The following is a 25749-nucleotide window of genomic DNA, read 5'->3' as shown; positions in this document are numbered from 1 at the left end:
AGTTTCTAAATATCTGTTTATTGTAGTTCTGGTTAACAATTTTTCTGTGCACATGTATCACCAGTTTTAATTTAGCACCAGAGAGGCAAGTCTGTTCTGACTTAAAATTATTAATCATTAAAGTTTTGTTATGCTTGTAAGGCATTACCAGTTTTGATACTGATTGATCTGAGTCCAAGAGCAGCGAGACTGTTCTGATTTCAGATGCTAACTTGACATTTTGTCAAATCTTTAACACTGTTAAACTTTCATATGCATGAAATGTGTTACAGGTTTTGTCATTGATTAATTTGAGCCCTAGAGAGGCATGTCTGTTTTATTGTATTTTGGATGTTGAGCATTCAATTAAATAAAACTGTCAAGTTATGACACACACTAAGTTTGTGCTTTTTTAGAAGTCATAGTTTAAGGCAGTGTTTTTACTCAAACTCAGTGTCAGAACTAGAATGTAATAATTTATGAGATGATAGTAAACTGAGTAGATACAACTCAAGGAGTAACAATTATGTACAAAAGAATTTAAGTTACTGGTATTTAATTCTCCTCAGTTCATGTAAACATTTTGAATAAGTCTGTGGAACTGTAAAAACAAGTACACTATACTTATTAGGTTTAAGTTAATTGAAATGAATGAAATAGTACTTTAAACTTAATTTAACCAAGTTTAATTAACAAGAAATTGAGTAAGAGTAACTTGAACAATTCAACTGTAGAAAATTAATTGTTTTAAGTTAATAAACTTAAGTGGTTTAAGGTAATCGGTTACATCAAATGGTTTGAGTTCAACTAACTCATCAGGTTTTACAGTGTAATTAAACTGATACTTATTAAATTTCCGGGAGAAGAAACTTACAGGGCACTCATTGTCCTGTAGAAGTACAGCACCTGCCCCAATCTGACTGGCATCCACCTGTAATTTAAAAGGTTTACTAAAATTTGGTGCTGCCAACACCGGAGTGGAACACAGCAATGCCTTAACTAAATCAAAGGCCTCCTGACATTGTGGGGACCAGAAAAACTCAACCTTGGCTTTCAACAGGTTGGTCTGAGGGGCAACTACCATAGAAAAGTTTTTACAGAAGGAACGGTAGTACCCGGCCATCCCAAGGAAGCGCATAAGCTCCTTTTTAGTAGTTGGAGGAGGAAACTGCTTTACAGCCTGTAGTTTAGCCTCCACAGGACAGACAAAACCTTGACCCACCACTTTACCAAGGTAGGTGACTGTAGCTCTAGCATACTCACACTTTGGCACGTTTACAGTCAATCTGGCCCACACCAGCCGCTCAAACAAGGCTTGCACTCTCCGGACATGCTCCTCCCAGGAAGCCGAATAGACAACCACATCGTCAAGATACACTGCACACCCTTCTAGACCAGAGACTACACGATTCATCAGCCTCTGAAAGGTGGCAGTACCATTCTTGAGTCCAAAAGGCATCACTTTGTACGAAAATAAACCAGACGGTGTTATAAAAGCAGCAATCTCACGTGCCCGCTGAGAAAGTGGAACCTGCCAATATCCTTTCAAAAGCTCAAACTTGCATACTTTGCAGACCCAACCTGATCAATACAGTCCTCCATCCTAGGCAAGGGATAGAGATCTGCTTTTGTAATGCCATTTACTTTTCGGTAATCTGTACATGGTCGAAAAGTAGAGTGGCTTTTCAACAAGCAAACAAGGTGAAGCCCAATCAAAATGGGATGGTTCTGCAATACCATTAACATATACTGTACCTCAGAATCCAACTGCCACCTCTTCTCCGAAACCCTATAAAATTTGTTTAATAGGCTTAGCATCTCTGATGTCTGTCATGTTCAATTAAATGAGTTTGAGTTGGAGTATCAGAAAATAAAGCTGGATACTTTTTAATTAGCCCAACTAACTGAGTACGCTTCTCAACATCCAAGTGGTCAACTAAAGTACCAAGATTTTCCAAAGTTTGCGAATTCTTTAACTGTCCTCTCAAAATCTCATCTGCAGCCAAAGCTACCTCTTCTCCCCCTCCTCACGATCAAGACCACCAGGGGCAGTAAGAGGCACAACAGCCAACGCTGCCCTCTCCACATGACTAGTATCCCTCTGATCAGAATCTCGAGAGTGGTAAGATCAATAGATTCACGTGATACAATTTAGAAGTTTTCCTATGTCCAGGAGTTTCAATGAGATAGTTTAGATCAGACACTTTTCGCAGAACTGTATAAGGACCAGAATACTGTGCCTGAAACGGAGAATTAACCAGCGGCAAAAGAGCAAGTATTCTGTCCCCAGGACAAAACTCACGCAATTCACATTCCCTATCATACTTTTTGCTTCATTTTCTTTTGAGAACACTCAAATTTTTGTTTTGCAAGTTCACCTGCTCGGTACAACTTAAACCTAAACCCATTGACAAAAGCAATCAAGTTCTGTGGTGGCTCCTCAGGTAAACAACCCTCCTGGAGAACAGGTAGAGGACCCCTAACCTTATGCCAAAACACTAAGTCATTAGGGCTAAACCCTGTACTTTCCTGCACTACCTCACAAGCAGCCAACAAAAGCCAAGGTAAATCCTCTTCCCAATCAGCAGATAGTTCAGTGCAATATGCACGGAGCAACGACTTCACAAAGTTTGATGAAAACGCTCTAATGCTCCTTGACTCTGAGCATGATACGCTGTTGACTTGTTATGCTTAACTTTTAACTGCTTCAGAATCTGAGCAAACATTTTGGAAGTAAAATTTGAACCTTGATCTGACTGAATGATCCTCGGAATACCAAATGTAGAAATAAACTGAGTCAAAGCTTTAGCTACAGACTTGGTAGTGATAGTATGCAAAGGAAAGGCAGCAGGATATCTAGTTGCTTGACACATTACCGTCAGCAAGTAGCGATGACCTGATTTCGAACGTGGTAAAGGCCCAACAATCGATGAGATGCTCAAATAGCTGACCAATTGCCGGTATCGGATACAAGAGTGCTGGCTTAACAACTTGATTAGGTTTACTAGTAAGTTGACAAGTATGACATGTTTTAATAAACCTTGATACGTCCCTCTAAGTGTGGCCAGAAAAAAATGACGCAAAATTCTGTCAAGTTTTCTGCACACCTAGATGACCGGCCACAACACCATGCGATGTCTGAAGGACTTTACCACACAAGGAGGTCGGTACAACTATTTGAAAAACTGCTTCTCCCAAACCTTGATCATTATGTGGAACATATTTTCTAACCAACAATCCATTAAGAAGAAAACATTGAGCACTGTCCCTCACTGCTACTTCAGGAACAACTTTATCAAAAATTTCAACCAAAGATTTGTCACCCTTTTGCTCTGCTATCAAGGAATCTCTAGAATTTGTCAAGCTTCCAATTTGAAGATCAGTTGGCAACTCAAGTTTATCAGGCTGGCTCTCTGTCTCCTTATGCCGAGAACCAGCACAAGTAGTAACGCAACTTGGGAAAACATCTAGACTGAAATCTGGGAACCCACCAGCAGAGGGCACGGTTAACTCCTTAAAAATGTTATGCTTGCCATCCGACCACACTTTGCCCCCTGCCACATGATTCATTACCCAGAATCATGTGGACACCATCCACCGGCAACCTGGGTCTGACACCAACATCACCCTCGACCAAACCACACACAAGATTGACTTTATGTAAAGGGGATGAAAGGAACCAAACCCATTCCACGGATTAGAACACAACATCCTGTATCTGACAGTTGTAAAAATGGCAACACACTCTAAAATAAAAGAATCCAAAGCTCCTGTGTCCCTAAAAATTTTAATTTGAACTTGTTGATTCGCATCTAACAGACAATACCATCGGAAATGAAAGCTGAAAACTCACCCTGGGTAGATTCAGAACCAACCTTAACCTGTTGGTGGTAGAGCTCACCCTGGGGAACAGGTGTGGCAACAGGACTTGTAACCGGAGCTGCCATCACAGCCGGCTTGTTCTGACCGTGTGGAGCTAAGCAAAGGACAATCTTTTTTCCAGTGTCCCTCACCCAAACAGTATCTACAGGTATTTGCATTAACTGGTCCTTTTGATCCCACATTAGCAAACTTTCGCTGAGGTTTTTGGAAAGAAACCCCAGGCAGTGGTGCCTTATGTTTTAACAGACTCACTTTTATTACGACCTTCCCTATCCGAGTCAAAACGAGTTTTATGGGTCAACACATTCATCTGCCAGAATAGCTGCTTCCCCAGGAGACTTGACTTTCCGTTCGTTAACATATGTGGCAACAGAATCCAGTACAGAATTTTTGAATTGCTCCAACACAATTAAATTAGACAAATCCTGTAAAGTACCACTTCAGCAGCTGTAGACCATCGACTAAAGGCATTTGACAAGTCGCTTACAAACTCAAAATAAGTGTGAATCCTGCTTCTTCCTGTACCGAAAACATTGACAATACGCTTCCGGTACCAGCTCGTAGACTTTAAGGACTGCTGCTTTAACAGTAGCATAAACCTTACTATCTGCAACATTTAATGCTGAAAAAGCCTCCAATGCTTTCCCTGTAAGCACACACTGTAACAAAGTAGTTATATCCACATCTGACCAGGCCCTAGCATCAACGTGTTCAAACAAAATAAAATGCGTATCTGGATCTGATTCATCAGATTTAGGTAATAAATGATGATTCTGTGAAACATCAAACTGAGGCTCCCCTTCAACCCCTGGTCTATTGCCACTTCTCAGCCTTTCCAGTTCTAGCTGCATCTGCAACAACTCCCTCTGCTGCTCAAAAGTTAATATGACTGGACTAGGCTGAACTGCTGCCCCTTGACTGGCACCCGACTGAAAGAGAACACCAGCGTCCAAAAGACCTTGTTTTAATGGATCCCTAACTGTTTCCTTTAACTTTATCCACTATACCAATTTTGTAATGCTCTGCAATCGCCAATAACTGTTCTTTTGTGCACAATTCTAAAGCCAACTCTGAAGGTGACTGAACAAAACTAGCCAACATGGAGAAGATCATGTCAAAGACAAACCAAATTAACCAAACAAATTTAGAAGACTCACCCGCTGCCCCGACTGGGTTATTGGTAAAGAGCCCCACCCCACTAAACTCAAGAAAAAGCTAACTAGCTGCCCCCTAGTCTTCATGCTGTCTGGCGGGAGGTTTTAATTACCAGTGTGACCCTAAAGGCCACTGTACCAATGGGGCTGTGAGCTCCTGCACATGCAGCCACCCACAGGATCCCACGGACGTGAACCCGAGCCGATTAAAGGGGAGAGGGGATAGGGAAGCTCTAACCACCTCGCTGCCACCTACAAAAAAAAAAAAACACCACAAGCCACCTAATGTGACCCGCTGATAAACCTAACAGGGGAGGACTCCCACCAGACTAAACCCAGTACTATGCCCAGATGTGAGCTTCTAACCAAAGTAGCACAAAAGAAAAATGCTAACTACTCTCAACCCCAACTGGCCCAAACCAAATTTCCCCATACAAAACTGGCTATCAAAGTAACCTACTGAAACTACAGCAAACAAAGTTAATTACAAAATAGGTCAAACAAGGCCAAACTACAAATGCAAAACCACAAAATAAACAAACTAACCAAAATTTAACCCAAATATTAAGTTAATTAACTTTAAATTAGACGAGCCCCCACGTGTAACAAGCCTGGCTCGATGGCAAGTCACAACCCAAACAAACTAGCTGGGAGGGGGAAATAACTCAAAAGGTTCAGGCCAATTAAAATAGTTTATTTAACAAACAATAATAATAAAATGCAACATGAATACAAGGCATGCAAATGTAAGTAAGAATCAGTGGTGTATGCACTGCATGAAGGCGCATGAATATGTAGGTGCAAATGTGTTGGCGTGTGAAAACCAAAAGTAACTAAAACAAAAAATGAACTGAAGACAAACCAAATGGGTTACCTGGTGGGGAGAGAGCAAAGAGAGTGAATGAGCATAGCACAAACAATTTAACAGCACAGCACAGGTGTCACCACTCAAGGAGCCCCACCCCTGCCTGCCGTGGGGAGCCTCCCACAACAGGCAGGGAGGGCCGTGACACAGTGCACTTCATTCAAAGTACTTATTTACATTGGTCTAATGGAAAATTGTGGTTTCCAGTTTAAATCTGCTGGAATCACTTTACAAAATCCTAAATATACATTGTGAGCAACTAAAAAAAATTGCTGGAACAAATTACATTTTTTTAAGTTGATCCAAAGCAGCATTTTTTTCAGTGTAGAATTTGTACCATTAAGTTAGAATTTGACTACAGATGTTTAACCTTTAAACTAAACTATAAACTTCAGTGATTTAAGACTAAAGTACACAAGTGTAAAGCAAAATAATTTGACTATACAGAGCATCGCCCTAAAGACTGTGGCATTGCCCCACAAATAAAACAAAACAGGTTGATCAACAGGAGCTCAGCATGGCTGACAAAACCAGGATGATGAAGCCTTCAAAGCGGATTCTTATTGCATCAAGGGCTGAGCTGGAAACAATGAAAATGAAACCAAAAGTCCTTCTGGAAAAGGAGCAGAAACAGATTGCAGAACAACGAGAAGCATTTGCTAAAAGGGCTAAAGAAGTTAAAGAAGCCATGATTAAAATGGATAGAAAACGAAACGCAAAGGATGTTTTATTGGAGCAACGAGCACAAAGCGACATTGAAGCTGATGCAGGAATTGCACAAAAAAAGGCAGATATGGAAGAGTTCAGAAAGAAGTGTCTGGAAGAACTGGAAGAGCGCCGGTTTCATCAAACAGAGCAAGCTGCAAAATTCAATAGAGGAATCCTGTCGTCACACATGGCGCAGGTGAATAAAACCCTCATCGAAATTAAAAAAACTAAAGAGAAAGAGGCCAAAGAAGAAGAGAAAAAGTTCTGGAGAAAGAAAGAGGCTGAAAACAAAGAAGCCCTTCAACAAGAGCAGGAGAAAGCTCTTCAGAGAAGACTTAAAGCCCAGGCTCTCGCTGAAGAACACAGACAGAAAATCAAGGAGAAAGAACTGCTTAAAGAACAAGAAAAAATGGCCCAAAAGAAACAGGAAGCTGTTTCTTTTGGGCCGATGGCGATGAGTGAACAGGAGAAAAAACAGTTTGTAGAACAACAAAGGAAAACCCTTTTGAAAGAAAGAGAAGATCAACTGTCCATGAAAAAGGAAATAAGAGAAAAAGAGGAGGAAAGACAGAAGCTGGAGGACAGTAAAATCAAAATTGTTCAGAAAGAGCACGCAGAGAAAGCTGCCCAAAATAAATCTGAACAAGCTGAGAAGTTTGCAAAACTGCAAGTCCCGAAGCACATGGCCAGGGAGAAACTGGCAGACATGAAGAAGAAGCAGAGCGCTGACGAGGCCCTGAAAGAGGAGAGGCATCTGAAAGCCGTGGCAGAGAAAACTGCCAAAGACCAACAGGAGATCAAAATGAAGGAGATAAAGAAGGCAGCAGAGCTTCAGTCCATCGCCAATCACAGAGAAACTGTAAGAAAAGAACAGCAGCTGAAGAAAACGGTGGCCAAAGAGGAAAGCCTGGTCCATCTGAAAGAACTGAAGGAAGCTGACAGGTTGTTTCAGGAGAAGGAACAACTGGAGGCAAAGAGCAGAAGAGAAAAGTGCGTCAAGGTCAAAGAGGAAAATAAAACTCTCATAGATGAGAAACGTGCCCAAAAGCAGAAGCTGGAGCAGGAGGACAAGGCATTTGAGAAGAAGCAAGCAGAAACCTTCGCTGAGAAGGAGCAAAAGTTCCAACGATACGTCAAGGAGGAATTAGACAAAGCTTTAGGGGGAGGACAGACTTCTCGTCCTCTTCTTTTAGCTTTGCGGGCAGGGGATGTGAAGAGAACGAGCTTCTTTTCAGTTCAAGGCAATGTGTTGCCCAGCTATTCCACTGCTGAAACCCAGGAGATGAGGGAACAGCAGTATCACAAGAAGCTACAGCTTGGGACTGAAGTTCTTCCTCAGGTGACCAATGAGGTCAATCAGCAGGAGACCGGGCGGCTGCTGACAAAGAGAGACTGCCTGGCTCCCACTATGCTGAAGACCCCAAAGACGAGCAGCACTGAGGTTCTACCGCAGGTGACCAATGAGGTCAATCAGCAGGAGACCGGGCGGCTGCTGACAAAGAGAGACTGCCTGGCTCCCACTATGCTGAAGACCCCAAAGACGAGCAGCACTGAGGTTCTACCGCAGGTGACCAATGAGGTCAATCAGCAGGAGACCGGGCAGCTGCTGACAAAGAGAGACCCCAATGAGGTCAATCAGCAGGAGACCGGGCGGCTGCTGACAAAGAGAGTCCGCCTGGCTCCCACTATGCTGAAGACCCCAAAGATGAGCAGCACTGAGGTTCTACCGCAGGTGACCAATGAGGTCAATCAGCAGGCGAGCGGGCGGCTGCTGACAAAGAGAGTCCGCCTGCCACCCATCATGCTCAAGACCCCAAAGACGAGCGGGATGAGCAGGACCTCAAAAGACACAGGGGCAAGCGTTGACCTCCCACCACTCCCGTCTCGTGCTATGAGGCGCTGACCTGATATAATAAATATTAAAGAAGTAACTATTAAAATAACTGTATGTGTGTCTGTGTTGTTTGAATCTTCCCCAAACTCTCCATGTCTCAGTGTTTGTACTGGGTTGCGGAAAGTGCACAATATTAATATAATACAATTAATATATGAATATAATATGATTTTAATATTATGTAATGTATGAATATAATATATATTATTATAATATTATGTAATATATGATATTATAACTTTGCCCCAAATAGAGGATTTTACTTATCTCAGGGTCTTTTTCACACATGGGGGTAAGTTGGAGCATGAGATCGACAGACAGCTTGGGGTGGGATCTGATATACACTCAACAAAAATATAAACGCAACACTTTTGGTTTTGCTCCCATTTTGTATGAGATTAACTCAAAGATCTAAAACTTTTTCCACATACACAATATCACCATTTCCCTCAAAGATTGTTCACAAACCAGTCTAAATCTGTGATAGTGAGCACTTCTCCTTTGCTGAGATAATCCATCCCACCTCACAGGTGTTTGCCATATCAAGATGCTGATTAGACACCATGATTAGTGCACAGGTGTGCCTTAGACTGTCCACAATAAAAGGCCACTCTGAAAGGTGCAGTTTTGTTTTATTGGGGGGGATACCAGTCAGTATCTGGTGTGACCACCATTTGCCTCATGCAGTGCAACACATCTCCTTCGCATAGAGTTGATCAGGTTGTCAATTGTGGCCTGTGGAATGTTGGTCCACTCCTCTTCAATGGCTGTGCGAAGTTGCTGGATATTGGCAGGAACTGGTACACGCTGTAGTATACGCCAGTCCAGAGCATCCCAAACACGCTCAATGGGTGACATGTCCGGTGAGTATGCCGGCCATGCAAGAACTGGGACATTTTCAGCTTCCAAGAATTGTGTACAGATCCTTGCAACATGGGGCCGTGCATTATCCTGCTGCAACATGAGGTGATGTTCTTGGATGTATGGCACAACAATGGGCCTCAGGATCTCGTCACGGTATCTCTGTGCATTCAAAATGCCATCAATAAAATGCACCTGTGTTCTTCGTCCATAACAGACGCCTGCCCATACCATAACCCCACCACCACCATGGGCCACGTGCCACGTGCGAATGTGTGGCAGCAGCTTGCATTTTTCTACTTGCTCTGAGTAAGCAAAAGAAAGACCTCAGATATCTCATGTATCTGAACACTGCATATGAAAAACAGACATTGCATTAATTACGCCATGAGAGACTTCTACTTGTTCTGAGTAAGCAAAACAAGACCTCACATATCTCATGTATCTGAACACTGCGTATTGAAAACAGACACTTTGCATTAATCACGTCATGGGTTACTTGTACTTCAAACTAAAGAAAACAATTCCTTTAGACATTTAAGTGAAAACAAAATAAGGCAAATTTACAATTTTTCCAACAGGCCATAATAATAAACAGAGAGATTACAATAGGGTCCTCGTAGCACTTTGTTCTACTCAGGCCCTAATAATAATAATAATTACAATTGGGTCCTCATAGGACTTTGTCCTACTCAGGCCCTAATAATAATAATAATAGTAAACAGCACAGTTACAATAGGGTCCTCGTAGGACTTTGTCCTACTTGGGCCCTAATAATAATAAACAACATAATTACAATAGAATCCTCTTAGAACATTGTCCAACTCAGGCCCTAATAATAAACAGCACAATTACAATACAGTCCCTGTAGAACTTTGTCCTACTCAGCCCCTAATAAACAGCACGATTATGATAGGGTCCTCATAGGACTTTGTCCTATTCGGGCCCTAATAATAAACACAATTACAATAGTGCTAATGATTAATAAGGAAGTTGTTAACATCATAATTAGTTTCATGATTCACATTTTAATATGTTCTTATTTCCCATAATGACAATTTTACCTTAATTTTGTAAATGGCCAATTACAACATTATAACAGAACAATTTAAATTTACAAATAACCAAGGAAATATAATGCACAATGTGACAAAGTTAAAAAATAAAAGATATGTAAAACATGTACAGCAGAACAAAATAAGAAAAAAAAAAATAATGGAGTAGACAGTAAATCATAAGAAATAATCACATAAAACTGCAGGGGTACATAGATCCAGCATATTGTGACTTCCAGGTTATGAGGGAAAATATTATCATACATTTCCAAAAAGTACTTTTTTTATTTGAGGAAGCTGTTTTAGAAAATAATCAAAGGCCTGGAAAATGATGATTTCTGGAATATGATGAACAGCTGTACACTGAAAAAAGTGAAACACAGTGTACTTCATTCAAAGTACTTATTTACATTGGTCTAAAGGAAAATTGTGGTTTCCAGTTTAAATCTGCTGGAATCACTTTACAAAATCCTAAATATACATTGTGAGCAACTAAAAAAATTTGCTGGAACAAATTACATCAATTTTTTTAAGTTGATCCAAAGCAGCATTTTTTTCAGTGTAGAATTTGTACCATTAAGTTAGAATTTGACTACAGATGTTTAACCTTTAAAGTAAACTATAAACTTCAGTAATTTAAGACTAAAGTACACAAGTGTAAAGCAAAATAATTTGACTACACAGAGCATCGCCCTAAAGACTGTGGTATTGTCCCACAAATAAAACAAAACAGGTTGATCAACAGGAGCTCAGCATGGCTGGCAAAACCAGGATGATGAAGCCTTCAAAGCGGATTCTTATTGCATCAAGGGCTGAGCTGGAAACAATGAAAATGAAACCAAAAGTCCTTATGGAAAAGGCGCAGAAACAGATTGCAGAACAACGAGAAGCATTTGCTAAAAGGGCTAAAGAAGTTAAAGAAGCCATGATTAAAATGGATAGAAAACGAAACGCAAGGGATGTTTTACTGGAGCAACGAGCACAAAGCGACATTGAAGCTGATGCAGGAATTGCACAAAAAAAGGCAGATATGGAAGAGTTCAGAAAGAAGTGTCTGGAAGAACTGGAAGAGCACCGGTTTCATCAAACAGAGCAAGCTGCAAAATTCAATAGAGGAATCCTGTCATCACACATGGCGCAGGTGAATAAAACCCTCATCGAAATTAAAAAAACTAAAGAGAAAGAGGCCAAAGAAGAAGAGAAAAAGTTCTGGAGAAAGAAAGAGGCTGAAAACAAAGAAGCCCTTCAACAAGAGCAGGAGAAAGCTCTTCAGAGAAGACTTAAAGCCCAGGCTCTCGCTGAAGAACACAGACAGAAAATCAAGGAGAAAGAACTGCTTAAAGAACAAGAAAAAATGGCCCAAAAGAAACAGGAAGCTGTTTCTTTTGGGCCGATGGCGATGAGTGAACAGGAGAAAAAACAGTTTGTAGAACAACAAAGGAAAACCCTTTTGAAAGAAAGAGAAGATCAACTGTCCATGAAAAAGGAAATAAGAGAAAAAGAGGAGGAAAGACAGAAGCTGGAGGACAGTAAAATCCAAATTGTTCAGATAGAGCACGCAGAGAAAGCTGCCCAAAATAAATCTGAACAAGCTGAGAAGTTTGCAAAACTGCAAGTCCCGAAGCACATGGCCAGGGAGAAACTGGCAGACATGAAGAAGAAGCAGAGCGCTGACGAGGCCCTGAAAGAGGAGAGGCATCTGAAAGCCGTGGCAGAGAAAACTGCCAAAGACCAACAGGAGATCAAAATGAAGGAGATAAAGAAGGCAGCAGAGCTTCAGTCCATCGCCAATCACAGAGAAACTGTAAGAAAAGAACAGCAGCTGAAGAAAACGGTGGCCAAAGAGGAAAGCCTGGTCCATCTGAAAGAACTGAAGGAAGCTGACAGGTTGTTTCAGGAGAAGGAACAACTGGAGGCAAAGAGCAGAAGAGAAAAGTGCGTCAAGGTCAAAGAGGAAAATAAAACTCTCATAGATGAGAAACGTGCCCAAAAGCAGAAGCTGGAGCAGGAGGACAAGGCATTTGAGAAGAAGCAAGCAGAAACCTTCGCTGAGAAGGAGCAAAAGTTCCAATGATACGTCAAGGAGGAATTAGACAAAGCTTTAGGGGGAGGACAGACTACTCGTCCTCTTCTTTCAGCTTTGCGGGCAGGGGATGTGAAGAGAACGAGCTTCTTTTCAGTTCAAGGCAATGTGTTGCCCAGCTATTCCACTGCTGAAACCCAGGAGATGAGGGAACAGCAGTATCACAAGAAGCTACAGCTTGGCACTGAAGTTCTTCCTCAGGTGACCAATGAGGTCAATCAGCAGGAGACCGGGCAGCTGCTGACAAAGAGAGACTGCCTGGCTCCCACTATGCTGAAGACCCCAAAGAAGAGCAGCACTGAGGTTCTACCGCAGGTGACCAATGAGGTCAATCAGCAGGAGACTGGGCAACTGCTGACAAAGAGAGACCCCAATGAGGTCAATCAGCAGGAGACCGGGCGGCTGCTGACAAAGAGAGACCGCCTGGCTCCCACTATGCTGAAGACCCCAAAGATGAGCAGCACTGAGGTTCTACCGCAGGTGACCAATGAGGTCAATCAGCAGGCGAGCGGGCGGCTGCTGACAAAGAGAGTCCGCCTGCCACCCATCATGCTCAAGACCCCAAAGACGAGCGGGATGAGCAGGACTTCAAAAGACACAGGGGCAAGCGTCCACCTCCCACCACTCCCGTCTCGTGCTATGAGGCGCTGACCTGATATAATTAATATTAAAGAAGTTGTTGTGTGTTGGGGGGGCGTGGCTGGTTGTGTTGGTGTTCTTTTCTTTTCTTTGCTCTCCAGGTGGCATGAGGGCTGATTTGTCTGTGGAGAAAGTGCTGGCTGAAGAGTCCTCACCCTTATTAGTGTCATGTGGAACACCTGTGGCAGGGGCTCACGTGCGGCCTTGAAGACTTGCAGCTGGAGCAGATAATTGGATGGCGTTCTGCATATAAGTCATGTGTGATTTGAGCAGAACTGCCGGGAACTCGACCTTGTGACGTTCGTTTGTGAGACGCTGAGGACCGTGCCTGGTTTGACATATCGAGCCCGTGAAGCAGGGAAGGGTAAGGACACATGCTGTCAGCACACGCTAAAGGTAATTAAGTGATTAAGTAATTGTTGATAGTATCTTGGTGTTTTGTTACACAGTAAACTGAGACTGTGAAGAGAATTGTGCAGCTTGCTTCTCACTGCGGTGGCGTGCAGGATAAGTGATCCTCCACTGGTTGTGAGAGGCTGCTCACGTGCATAAAGTTAAAAAGAAACATTGACCTGTGTGTTGCTGATAGCGTGTGTTATGCGAAAGATAGAGTTGTATCTGCTGACTCACCTCACCTTCTCTTTACTCCACAGAGAATCGGTTCGTCGTGTCCACCTGGGGGGTGTTTGGCGGTGGTAGTGAGTCCAAGAGCGCCGGGTTTAATCCTTACGGGCACTGGAGAACGTGCCACTTATCACTCCACCACAGGGACGTTTTTTTATGTTTTACATTTGTAAGCACAGGTGAAAAATAAATTGTTTCTGTTGGGAACCGCCTTCTGGTTATTTGTACCGCTGGGTTCTGTCAGACGCAGGTCCGCTCCTCAACCCGCGTCGACACATAACAGTAGTTCCCGGCCATTTTATAATGGACCCAGCGGCAGAGGCGGTTCCTTTTGCCGAAAAGGTGCAAGAACACTTGGAGAAAATATGGGAGCAATTACAGCATCTCGCAAATCGACTTGAACAAACAGACGCCCGTGTTACGGAGCTTGCAGCGCAAGCCGTTCCGCTTCCTGCAGCTCCAGCTGTGGCATCATCGATACCGGGGCAGATAACTCCGTCACCCAGGGATACGGTGTTTGAACCGGTTATTTGTCACCCGGAGCCTTATGCGGGAGACGCCGAAGCTTGTGCTTCGTTTCTGATGCAATGTTCTTTGGTTTTTACTCAGCGACCGGCTTCCTTCTCTTCCGATGGAAGTCGTGTTTCCTATGTAACAAATCTGCTCCGAGGCGACGCCTTAGCTTGGGTCACTGCGTTGTGAACAACTCGCCATTGTTAGGGTCCTTTAAGGATTTTTCCCGGGAGTTCCGATTGGTTTTTGACCATCCGGTGAAAACGAATACCGGTGCTCAATGGTTGCTGAATCTCAGGCAGGGGAGGCGGAGTGCGGCGGAGTATTCCGTGGACTTTCGGATTTTTTCTGCTCAATCTGGTTGGAATGCCGTAGCTTTACGGGGCGTGTTTATAGACGGGTTAAATGAGGCACTAAAAGACGAGCTGGCGGTCCGTGATGAGCCAAACGATTTAGATGAGCTAATATCGTTGGTGATTCGTTTGGATGATCGGATGAGGGAGCGTGGACGCGAGAGAGGACGCCCATCAGAGCGTTTTTTTTTTGTCTCGGGGCTTTCCCCGACACAGGTCTGGGCCGCCTCTTCTTCGCCCCACTGAGGCTCCTCCGACAGGACCTCCAGCTCCTCCTGTTGACGAGCCCATGCAGCTCGGACGAGTAGAGATGTCTGTATTGCCCCGACACGTAAACGTCAAGAGAAATAACGGCGACGTAACTCCAAGTGTTCTGGGACAGGCAATATAACACAATAACAAAAAAAAAAAAAAAAAAAAAATTTCCAGCACAAGTAAATGTTTTGTTTTCTTTAATTAGGGGTTATGCGTGTTTGGGGAGTTAGGGGCGTATCTGGTGGAGTGATCGATGGGCTCACTTAATTGTCAAGTTTGTATGTGGTTTAGGTATTTTTTGTTTTGGGTTGTTGGGTCGTTTTATTTTGTTGTTTTTATTTCTCTACATCCCTAACCCCGACCTCACTTGCCCCAAGACTGTTCGTCTTGTGGGTTGTGGGGTGGTGCAGGTTGGTCGCTGAGCATTCTCAGAAGACCTCTGCACCTAGGGGGGGTGTTGGAGGCGTTTTTTTTGGTTTGGTTAGGGCCCGGTTCCACTCCAGCCTCGGTGAGCCTTTGTACCGTTCGTCATTGGTGTTGCCGGGGTGTGGTGCAGCGGAGACTTACCTCAGTCGGAGGGGTGGGCCGATCTGTTGCCATTCGCCATTTCGGTAGTTCCACCCCTCCCGTGTGGCTGGGGTATGGTCGAGTTGTGGCACTGGATGCATTTCCAGTTCTCTGCTGCGCCTTGGGGTTGAGCTGGGTTAGTTTTTTCCTTGTTCCCTTCTCCGGCTTACTATTTTGGGCCGTTTGCCAAAGGTGTGCCGCCGGGGGGCTCTGGAAGGGACCTAGGGTCTTTCGGGGTGCTGGGGAGGGTAACGGGATTTATGGTCATTTCTATCCCCCCGGGGTTGTTTTTGGTTGTCCTCCGGGGGTTGGTTTTTGATTTTGTTTTGTTTTCCTTCCGGGTTCCACCTCCGGGGTTGATGGGACGGTCCCCTGGGGGGGAGTTGGCTTGGGACCGACCAGCCATGTGTGACCAAGTCTGGGGTTCCGGGGTTGTGGGGTGGGTACCTCCTGGGGTTGATGGTACGGTCCCCTGGGGGGGGGCGCCGTGTTGCTCCATGTGCACCTGGGGACCTTTGTTGGGCTTATGGTTTTGGCAGTTCCTCCTGGAACTGGCAATGAAGGCCTTCTGGGGGGGGTTGGGCTCTGCAGGTCATTCTGGGGGGGTTGTTTGTTATTTTTCTTTTATGCATTTACGTTTGTATTGTGTTTGTGGGACTGTGTTGGGGGTTTTGACATTTGGGAATTTTTCTTTTCTTCCCGGGGTTGATGGGACGGTCCCCTGGGGAGGTTGTTGGGTGGGTTTTTGTGTTTTTTTTTTCTGTGTGAGTGATTTTGTTTTTTGGGGGAATGTTTTGGGGGTTTTTGTTGATTCCAGCCGGCCTTCCTGCTGCGGTGCCTGTCCTGCTTCCTGACGTGGACCCTGGAGGGGGATGCTGTTCTCGGGCCTGGTTGCTTCGGTTGCCGGGAGGCTTCCCGTTGATGGGGGGGTACTGTTGTGTGTTGGGGGCGTGGCTGGTTGTGTTGGTGTTCTTTTCTTTTCTTTGCTCTCCAGGTGGCATGAGGGCTGATTTGTCTGTGGAGAAAGTGCTGGCTGAAGAGTCCTCACCCTTATTAGTGTCATGTGGAACACCTGTGGCAGGGGCTCACGTGCGGCCTTGAAGACTTGCAGCTGGAGCAGATAATTGGATGGCGTTCTGCATATAAGTCATGTGTGATTTGAGCAGAACTGCCGGGAACTCGACCTTGTGACGTTCGTTTGAGAGACACTGAGGACCGTGCCTGGTTTGACATATCGAGCCCGTGAAGCAGGGAAGGGTGAGGACACATGCTGTCAGCACACGCTAAAGGTAATTAAGTGATTAAGTAATTGTTGATAGTATCTTGGTGTTTTGTTACACAGTAAACTGAGACTGTGAAGAGAATTGTGCAGCTTGCTTCTCACTGCGGTGGCGTGCAGGATAAGTGATCCTCCACTGGTTGTGAGAGGCTGTTCACGTGCATAAAGTTAAAAAGAAACATTGACCTAAGTATGTTGCTGATAGCGTGTGTTATGCGAAAGATAGAGTTGTATCTGCTGACTCACCTCACCTTCTCTTTACTCCACAGAGAATCGGTTCGTCGTGTCCACCTGGGGGGTGTTTGGCGGTGGTAGTGAGTCCAGGAGCGCCGGGTTTAATCCTTACGGGCACTGGAGAACGTGCCACTTATCACTCCACCAGAGGGACATTTTTTTATGTTTTACATTTGTAAGCACAGGTGAAAAATAAATTGTTTCTGTTGGGAACCGCCTTCTGGTTATTTGTACCGCTGGGTTCTGTCAGACGCAGGTCCGCTCCTCAACCCGCGTCGACACATAACAGAAGTAACTATTAAAATAACTGTCTGTGTGTCTGTGTTGTTTGAATCTTCCCCAAACTCTCCATGTCTCAATGTTTGTACTTGGTTGCGGAAAGTGCACAATATTAATATAATACATTTAATATATAAATGTAATGTAATATATTATTATAATATTATGTAATATATGATATTATGGTGGTTATGGTTAGGGTGGGGGGACAGAGTAAGATTAGGTTATGGTTAAGGTTTGGCTCGGGGGTAGGCGTAAGGTTAGGAATAGTGAGTTAAAAAACCCTGTCACGAAAATTTGACTCATTTCGTCACGGGGGCACTAAGTGCAGCTTCTTGTTCTGACTTGAACACGAAGATAACACCAAAGTCTTTTATCGCCAACTGTAAATGGCCATTGAAACATTCCAATTGTATGTTTCTGAACTCTTCAGCAACAAACTGCATCATGTCAATGTTTACAATGTCAGGGCTATGAAATGAAAATTGTGAAATCCGAGGAAAATTTGCAGGGGGTCGAGTTGGGGTTTAGGGCCCGCGGGGCCCCAGAAACCAAATAAATTTTGTATCTATGTGCTTGAGCAATAACAGGTGAAATTGCTCATAAACTTTAAGTTTCTTAAATATTTATTACGGCCACTCTTAAAACTTCAGTTATCTTTATAATTTTATTACTGTGAAATTTTTAGAATTAATTTAGATGAGATATACTCATTATCTCACAGGAACTACTTTTTGCGCAGGAATTCATCAAGCACATTGGCTGTGAGCGTGTACTAACACAGATTACCCAAAAACTGTCTAGAAGTTCGGCCAAAACAAGAGTGTCCACTTTTAGCTTGCCATAAGCTAAGCTAGTGGTACAGGGTGGTGGCCAAGTGGTTAATACGCTTGGTTTCAGTGCAGAAGGTTCCGGGTTCAAATCCCACACCTGCCACATTTCTCCATGTAATGTGGAGTTGCATCAGGAAGGGCATCCGGTGTAAAACCTGTGCCAATTCAACATGCAGATCCACATTAGATTTGCTGTGGCAAAACAAGGGAGCAGCCGAAAGGACTTACTATAAGCTAAGCTAGTGGTGCTCGTGAGAGTGTGGAGTTTGCATGTTCTCCGTGTGTTTCCGTGGGTTTCCTCTGGATGCTCCACCAATTTTGTTGGAGGAAAAAACTCAAAAAAATAACCTTTTCTTAAAACAGAAAATCTCAGGTTTCCCCTCGTGAGTCCATGGGCAGTGCAAATAGAATACACGTCGCAGCGTCGGCTCGCAGCCGCTGCGACGCTCCGCCACAGGAAAAACACCTCTGTTGGAAGCCTTAAGGACAAGTTGGAACATGTCCAGCTGTTAAACAATTTCTCATATACTCACTCCACTTTCATTAAAAAAATCTCCTTTAACAGTGGAATATCCGGATAAAATGCTGAAACTGACTTCTTCTGAAACTTCTGTTCTCTCACAACGTCCTGGATCAATAGAGCCTGAAATGTGGAGGTTTTCAGCTTGAAACAGGTAAAATGAGGGTATATATATGTAAAACAGGGATAAAGTACATCAAGTACGCATTCATCTGTGTGCATCTGTATCAATAAATAGATGCTTTACCTCCACAGTGCAGTACTGCACTTTGTACACATGCATGTCTACCCACCAAATGAAGGTCAGCTCAGATACCAAAGATACCTGCAGTTTTACCTGCCTTCACCTGTTTCTTCGCCTTTGCAATCTCACTGAGATTCATTCGTTCACACCTGACTGGAAAATCAACCACAAGAACCCAGACACTGGACACACTCATCCATAACAGAGTGCAGGAGACATCTATATTTATTCACACAATTACACACCACAATCACAAACAGAGAGAGAGAATAATCACCTGAGTGCTTTCCTCGCTTCCAAGGTGACACAGCCAGGGAATACGGAGTATTACAGCCAGGTTTGATCATCAGGGAGGGTGAACCACTCACAACAGACAGGTCTGTCATCACCTGTGCACACATACATATGTGAAATCCCCATGTATTTAACCTGAAAACTCCTAGTTCTCAAGGCTAGGCAGCTACAGTAAGTGGCTCTACCTGTGTTAAGTTAGAGGTGTGTGAGTATGCAAGGTACAAGATACCCATAGGTTAGAGATTGGTTGTGAATATAAACCTTCTGATTTTTCATGTACCTACTTAAATTCCAGCTCTATGCTTGTGTTTGGGTGCTTGGCTATGACTCTTTTTTTTTTCATGTCAGTCAGTCTTCTAAAACCTCTCCTTAAGCTTATGCTGTTGTTGAGAAGACACCTTGGGAGGTTCAGGTAGAATGACAGGTTGGGCCTTAACCATTACTAACAGAAGGGGTCAGGATGGGTTGGATATTTTTGACTGAACTTTAGTTATTAATTAGAGAGAACAGCTGAACCTTCCATTTGGATTTAAACAAACAAACCACCATCAAACCCTTTGTGAACCAGATGGTCTTGTCTGACATGCTATCACATCAAAAGGATAAAATAAAGAATTACCTGACTTTTTTTAAACCTTCGGAACACAAAATATAGCAGGCCACGGCAAGGTACATAAGGCTTGGAACCTTGAACACAAGACAGTTAATGGCACTCTGGTGAAACAAGAATTTCAGTTCAATTTATTTTCATTTATATAGCACCAAATAACAACAAAGCTGCTTCAAGGCACTTTACATAAGTAAGGTGTAACCTTACCAACCCTCTTGAGCAAGCAGGTGGCAAAACTCCCTCTGATGATATTAAGAAAGAAACCTCAAGCAGACCTCAATGGCGGATCAGGCAGAGGAGGCTATGGCTTGAAACCCAATGGCTGTGAAGGTGGATGAAGGCTGGAGAAGGTCCTCAGACACGAGTCATCTGGGATTTGCCAGCCATCAGACCAGGAGAAGGATTTATCAATGGTCGCGTGTTTGTCAGTGTGCAACATCATTCACATGTTAAACAAACCCCACACACAGGCATGGCTAGATCAACCCTGGATGTAGATTTTCTCCGTGTCCACCATCCGGTCCAGGAATCAATAAAGAGATCCGCCACAGAGGGATTGCCATGATGACGAAAACAACTAGTAAAATAAACACTTATTTTCCATCTCTGCCTCTGTGTGTTTGTGTTCAGTCTGAAGAGAAAACAGTATAATCCAGCACAACTCAAAGCAGCTTTGAACATGAACCACTCCCATATCATGTCCCCGGCATCCTTCAAGACACAACAGAAGTTTCTTCAGAAGTGTGAGCTGAAGGGCCCTGGACAAGTTCTCCCACCAAACATTCCCAGAGAACCCTCATATTTCCTTTGGGCTTTCCAGGTTGGTTCAGTGGTTTACCCCACCATCTGAATCACCAAGAATTTCAAGGAAAATTGTGTAGGTTGCATGTGTATACCTGAAGGGCCAGTTTATTCTGGGTAAAGTTGGGGACAATGAGCTGTGTGGTTGTTGTCTGCCCGACAGTGCAGTGTAATACCACGTGGTCCACAGGCAGGCGGTGCTCTCCTATTCCTCTGAGGGTCAACATGGGCTTGGTTCCTTCATGGTCATTATATATGGAGAGCTTGCCCTGTAAGAAAAAAGGCGCAACATTTCTTGCTCTGTCACATTAACTGCACAGTTTGCATAAGTGTGTATACAAATAACATCAGGACCAATCCATCAATTTTATGTGAACAAATCTGGAAAACTCAGATAATGCTGACAAATACAGCATGCTCCGATAATGGAATCTACTCGTGCCCTGCCCCAAGAAAGGAATACATGCTCTATCTGTGTTCTAATCATAAGTGGAGTGACTACTCTGTACCTTTTCAAAGATTGCTTGGGAAATGGCTGATGTTCACAGCCTTATTTCCCCCCAAAATGAAGGATACATCAAGTGGATCCTTTGCAGGTCAAACAATCCTATGAATCATTGTGCAAATTTTTTTATGACAAAACAGTTTCTCACTCACTCATCTTCAACAGCTTTTCCAGGTTCGGGTTGCGAGGACAAAACAGTAAATTTTTTTTAAAACGACACTTTTTAGTCTCTGTATGTACAGAAGCGTATTGCACGAATACGTATTGCATTCACTGGATAAAAAAAATTAATTAGACCCATGATCTCATAATTACGAGATCAGGAGACACCTGATCTCATAATTATGAGAACTTTTATATACAATGCTTATTACATGGAAATCAATGCAAAAACTTTGGGACTTTTTTTGTCTGGTGACTGCGAATATCTGGTTATTACGACATTGGTTTAGTTGAGTTTTGCTGTTCATAGGACTGAACAATAAATTTACCTCTCAAAGCTTTGACGATGATGTCGGCTTCCATCCTACACAGCTGACTTTATTTTCCCAAATTTTTCTTCTGTTTGGATCTAAAAGGAATCTGTACATCTTGAAGCCCTTGCTGTGCCTATTTGTGCATCCAAATGCACATCAGTCCGTCATTTTCAGCAAATAAATAAATAAAATAGCTGGATTTACATGCAGACAGATTATCAGTGAATGTTATTTTGAACCCAAGATGGTACCATGAGTCACGTGACCGATTTTTTCGACTCGTGTCACCACTCTCTCTAATAAAGGCACTCTACTGAAAACGTCCTCCCATACCAAAGGCTGCCTCAGACTTAATGCTTGTGGTTATGTGAGAGTGAGGTGAGGATTTGAGCATGGGTTATGGTCACTGCTAGTGAAACGTTCAGAGAAAATGTATGAGATTAAAGCATGCCAGAAAGAACAGGGGTTCTTTCTGGCAATTGCTCAAGCATCACCAACATGCTGTCCTCGTCTTGAACTGTTGGATAGAAGTATTCAGACTTGACCGTGTTGTCACCTCAGCTATTCTCTACCTGTGGAGTCGCCAGCACCACCAGCAGGTACACCCAAGTATCCCACCAAGACCTCAAGCTCAGCTGACACGTAAATTGTCCTGCAGAGTCCGCTTTGAATTGAAATGGGATTTCCAAACATTCATTTTCTACCGAGTTGAGAGAGGAAGAGACACAAGCAGGAGAGGAAGAACAATTGAAGGAGAAATATAAACATTCTGAAGTTATAGTGATGTGATACAGCTCTTACAGCAGCGTACACAAAAATGTCACATTTACACTCCAATAAAATAAACAAATATGCACCAATGTCAAACCTCTGATGTGTGTACGTACTGTCACTATTGGTAGTACAACTGGGAAAAAAAATAAAAATCACACACAAAAACATTTTTCACCCACACTTTGGGAGTCACCTGGATGGGTATATGACTCTTGGCCTGACTTATCTTCCCAGTCCGACCCTGGGGAGGACGGAGGAATAGTGCGGTTGCAAATATGGTAAAGGAGGTGAAAGTAGATGAATTTAAATGCTTGGGGCTAACTGTCCAAAGTAATGGAGCGTGTGGTAGAGAGGTGAAGAAGAGAGTGCAGGTAGGGTGCCGTGACCAATGAATATCTGCAAGAGTGAAGCGGGAAAGTTTGCAAGACAGATGTGAGACCAGCTATGTTGTATAGCTTAGAGGTGTTGATACTAACGACCCCCCCCCCCCCCCCCCAAAAAAAAAGAACAGCAGGCAACTGGGCAGAAAGAGACCATGTCTGACATAGTTTAACTGGAATGAGTATGTACCTGCAGGATTATCTTCCAGTTGTATCTTAGAGTCTTTTCTTATAGGCATTGTAACAGATGTAGGTAATTTAAAGTGCGCTGGCAAAGAAACTGCCACACTGTACTCGACTCCATCACTGACACCAACACTTCTCAACAGATGGACCTAATGGATGGCAGCAAAAGCAAAAGTTAGTTGACTGAAACACCAACTGTAACATCAGTGCATGTTTTTCTTTTTTTTAAATTTCCTCTGTTAATGCTGCTTTTCATTGGATGTGTGTATGTTCACCTGTTGTTTGGTGAGCTTGCGTGCTAAAATGGCTGCCCTCAAGGTGCTGCTGTGCATAGTTTGTGTCAGCATCCTTCTTCTATGCTCCTCGGCACTCATGCTGAGCTGACCCCATATAGCCAGTGCTTGCTCCCGGGCCATGTTGACTAGTGGCACACGCAGCACCTCATCACACACCTGTCCCACCACGCAGTGAAGGCTTAGCACTGGTTCACACACACTCGAGCCTCCTATGAAAATAACAGGATTTTGAGGTCATTTTACATCATTTCTGATTCCAAAATAAAGAACTTATCCAACAACACAGCTATTGTACTTCTTCAGAGGTCTGTGAATATTTGTTTTCTTCATAATTTCTGCAACCACAAAAGATGAAAACATAAACATCGCTAACAGTCCTGTGCTAAAGTTTTAAGCACACAAAACCACTGTGTGAGGTTCTTTCTTCCTTCATCAGTGGTCCAACAGAAAATTGAAGCTGAAATGTTCAAACATTGTTCATCCACCTAAATGGAAATGTGATTTTTTTTATATATTAAAGAAATAAAATACATTATATTGCTATAAACCCTATTTTCCATTTATTTACTTTTCCATTTATGGGTGATTCTTTAACTACGGGCACTATTGGCCTTGTAAATGTAATTTCCACCACACCATTGCCTTACAATATAAAGCGCCTTGGGGCAACTGTTTGTTGTGATTTGGCACTATATACATGTGCGCTGATGTCACTGTTTATCTCCATAGAAACTACTCAAACAATCTTTCATACAAACTGTTTAAAGGGACATTACAGTGTTGTGGTGGAAATTACGGCAATAGTGTGGGACAACTACATTTTGTTTAAAAAAATTACAACAGTTGTATGACATTGAATACCCCAATTATGTTTTGATTATTTTACTGATATTTTATTCAGAGATATTTTAAAACATTAGAAAAAACGTTTCTTTACCATTCATTTTTATCATTGAAGATCAAAAGTCTGGGTGTGGGACAAGCACAAAACGGCAATATTTGCATATAATGATGCTGAAAAAAGGTGAAAAAGTCATCATAGACTACTAGAACAAATTTCTTAACACACTTTCATTGTAAAGATAACTATAAAAGTGTGAAATTTCCCCTTTTTTCTGTTTTTCATACAATATGATCAAAGGACATAAGTGCCCGTAGTCTAAGAATCACCCACACAGAGGTACATGCACTAACCTGTGGACAGACAAGTAGTACTAAGCAGCACTTGTTGCCTGGACAGAATGGCAGGTAGTGGATGTTCAGAGTGTGAGCTTCTCCAGCATTCAGACAAACACTCTTCACTGTACTCAAGAAATCACTGGCTTCAACATCTGGACACAAAGATGTTCACGCAACACAGAAGACAATTGAGCAGACAGGCAAAAAAACACTCAGGAAATTTTGCTCCACAGCAAGAATTCAGTTCTGGCCTTTCTGGATTTATAGAGCAGGAAAACTGGACAGACAGAGTATTTTTTTTTTTTTAACTGGAGGTACAGTGCATCTGGAAAGTATTCAAACCACTTCACTTTTTCCACATTTTGTTATGTTACAGCTTTTTTCCAAAATGGATGAAATTTTTTCCTCAAAATTCTACACATAATACCCCAAAATGACAATGTAAAAACCTTTTTTTTTTTTTTTTTTTTTTTAGATTTTGCAAATTTATTAAAAATTAAAAAAAAATATATGAAATTGCATATACATAACTAGTCATAGCCTTTGCCATGAAGCTCAAAATTGAGCTCAGGTGCATTCTGTTTAAACTGATCATCCTTGAGATGTATCTACAGCTTAACTGGAGTCCACCTGGGGTAAATTCAGTTGATTGGACATGATTTACTGAAAGGCAAACACCTGTCCAACAGTTGACAGTGCATGTCAGAGCACAAACCAAGCATGAAGTCAAAGGAACTGTCTGTAGACCTCTGAGACAGGATTCTCTCCAGACACAAATCTGGGGAACAGAAACAGTTCTGCTGCTTTGAAGGTCCCAGTGAGTACCACATGAATGCCAGGTGTCATGTTTGGAGGAAACCAGGCAGCTTCCCTACAGTGAAGCATGGTGGTGGCAGCATCATGCTGTGGGGATGTTTTTCAGTGGCAAGAATTGGGAGACTAGTCAGGATTGAGGGAAAGATGAATGCAGCAATGTACAGAGACATGCTGGCTGAAACCTGCTCCAGAGTGCTCTTGACCTGAGATTGGGGCGACAGTTCATCTTTCAGCAGAACAATAACCCTAAGCACACAGCCAAGATATCAAAGGAGTGTCTTCAGGACAACTCTATGAATGTCCTTGAGGGGCCCATCAAGAGCCCAGAACGGAATCTCTGGAGAGATCTGAAAATGACTGTGCACGATGCTCCCTATCCAACCTGATGTAGCTTAAGAGGTGCTGCAAAGAGGAATGGGCAAAACTGTCCAAAGATACATGCCCCAAGCTTGTGGCATCATATTCTAGAAGACTTGAAGCTATAATTGCTGCCAAAGGTGCATCAACAAAGTATTGAGCAAAGGGTGTGAATACTTTTGTACAAGTTATTTCTTAGTTTTTACTTTTAATAAATCTGCAAACATTTCATAAAGAATATTAAGTGTTGGGAA

At 42.9% G+C, this 25749-nt stretch overlaps 3 protein-coding genes across 3 annotated transcripts; 2 read left to right on the top strand and 1 right to left on the bottom strand.

Annotated features, from left to right (window-relative positions):
• Positions 1–6397: 6397 nt before the first annotated feature.
• Positions 6398–8491, top strand: LOC117517514 (trichohyalin-like). Its single transcript, XM_034178588.1, has one exon. The coding sequence runs from the start codon at positions 6398–6400 to the stop codon at positions 8489–8491; it is 2094 nt and encodes a 697-aa protein (XP_034034479.1).
• Positions 8492–11387: 2896 nt separating this feature from the next.
• On the top strand, positions 11388–12721 carry LOC117516138 (coiled-coil domain-containing protein 173-like). Its single transcript, XM_034177034.1, has one exon. The coding sequence runs from the start codon at positions 11429–11431 to the stop codon at positions 12470–12472; it is 1044 nt and encodes a 347-aa protein (XP_034032925.1). The 5' UTR covers positions 11388–11428; the 3' UTR covers positions 12473–12721.
• A 6235-nt stretch (positions 12722–18956) lies between these two features.
• Positions 18957–23263, bottom strand: LOC117517425 (cilia- and flagella-associated protein 47-like). The gene is made up of 6 exons (XM_034178475.1): positions 23123–23263; positions 22852–22996; positions 22080–22303; positions 20622–20795; positions 19067–19210; positions 18957–18974 (listed from the first exon to the last, which is right to left on the bottom strand). The coding sequence occupies exons 1-6, from the start codon at positions 23261–23263 to the stop codon at positions 18957–18959; spliced, it is 846 nt and encodes a 281-aa protein (XP_034034366.1).
• Between the last annotated feature and the right edge of the window lie 2486 nt (positions 23264–25749).

Source organism: Thalassophryne amazonica, chromosome 1 (genome assembly GCF_902500255.1).
Source record: "Thalassophryne amazonica chromosome 1, fThaAma1.1, whole genome shotgun sequence".
Lineage (NCBI taxonomy): Eukaryota > Metazoa > Chordata > Actinopteri > Batrachoidiformes > Batrachoididae > Thalassophryne > Thalassophryne amazonica.
Note: the sequence above shows the minus strand (reverse complement) of the source record. Positions and strands in the feature narration are given on the sequence as shown.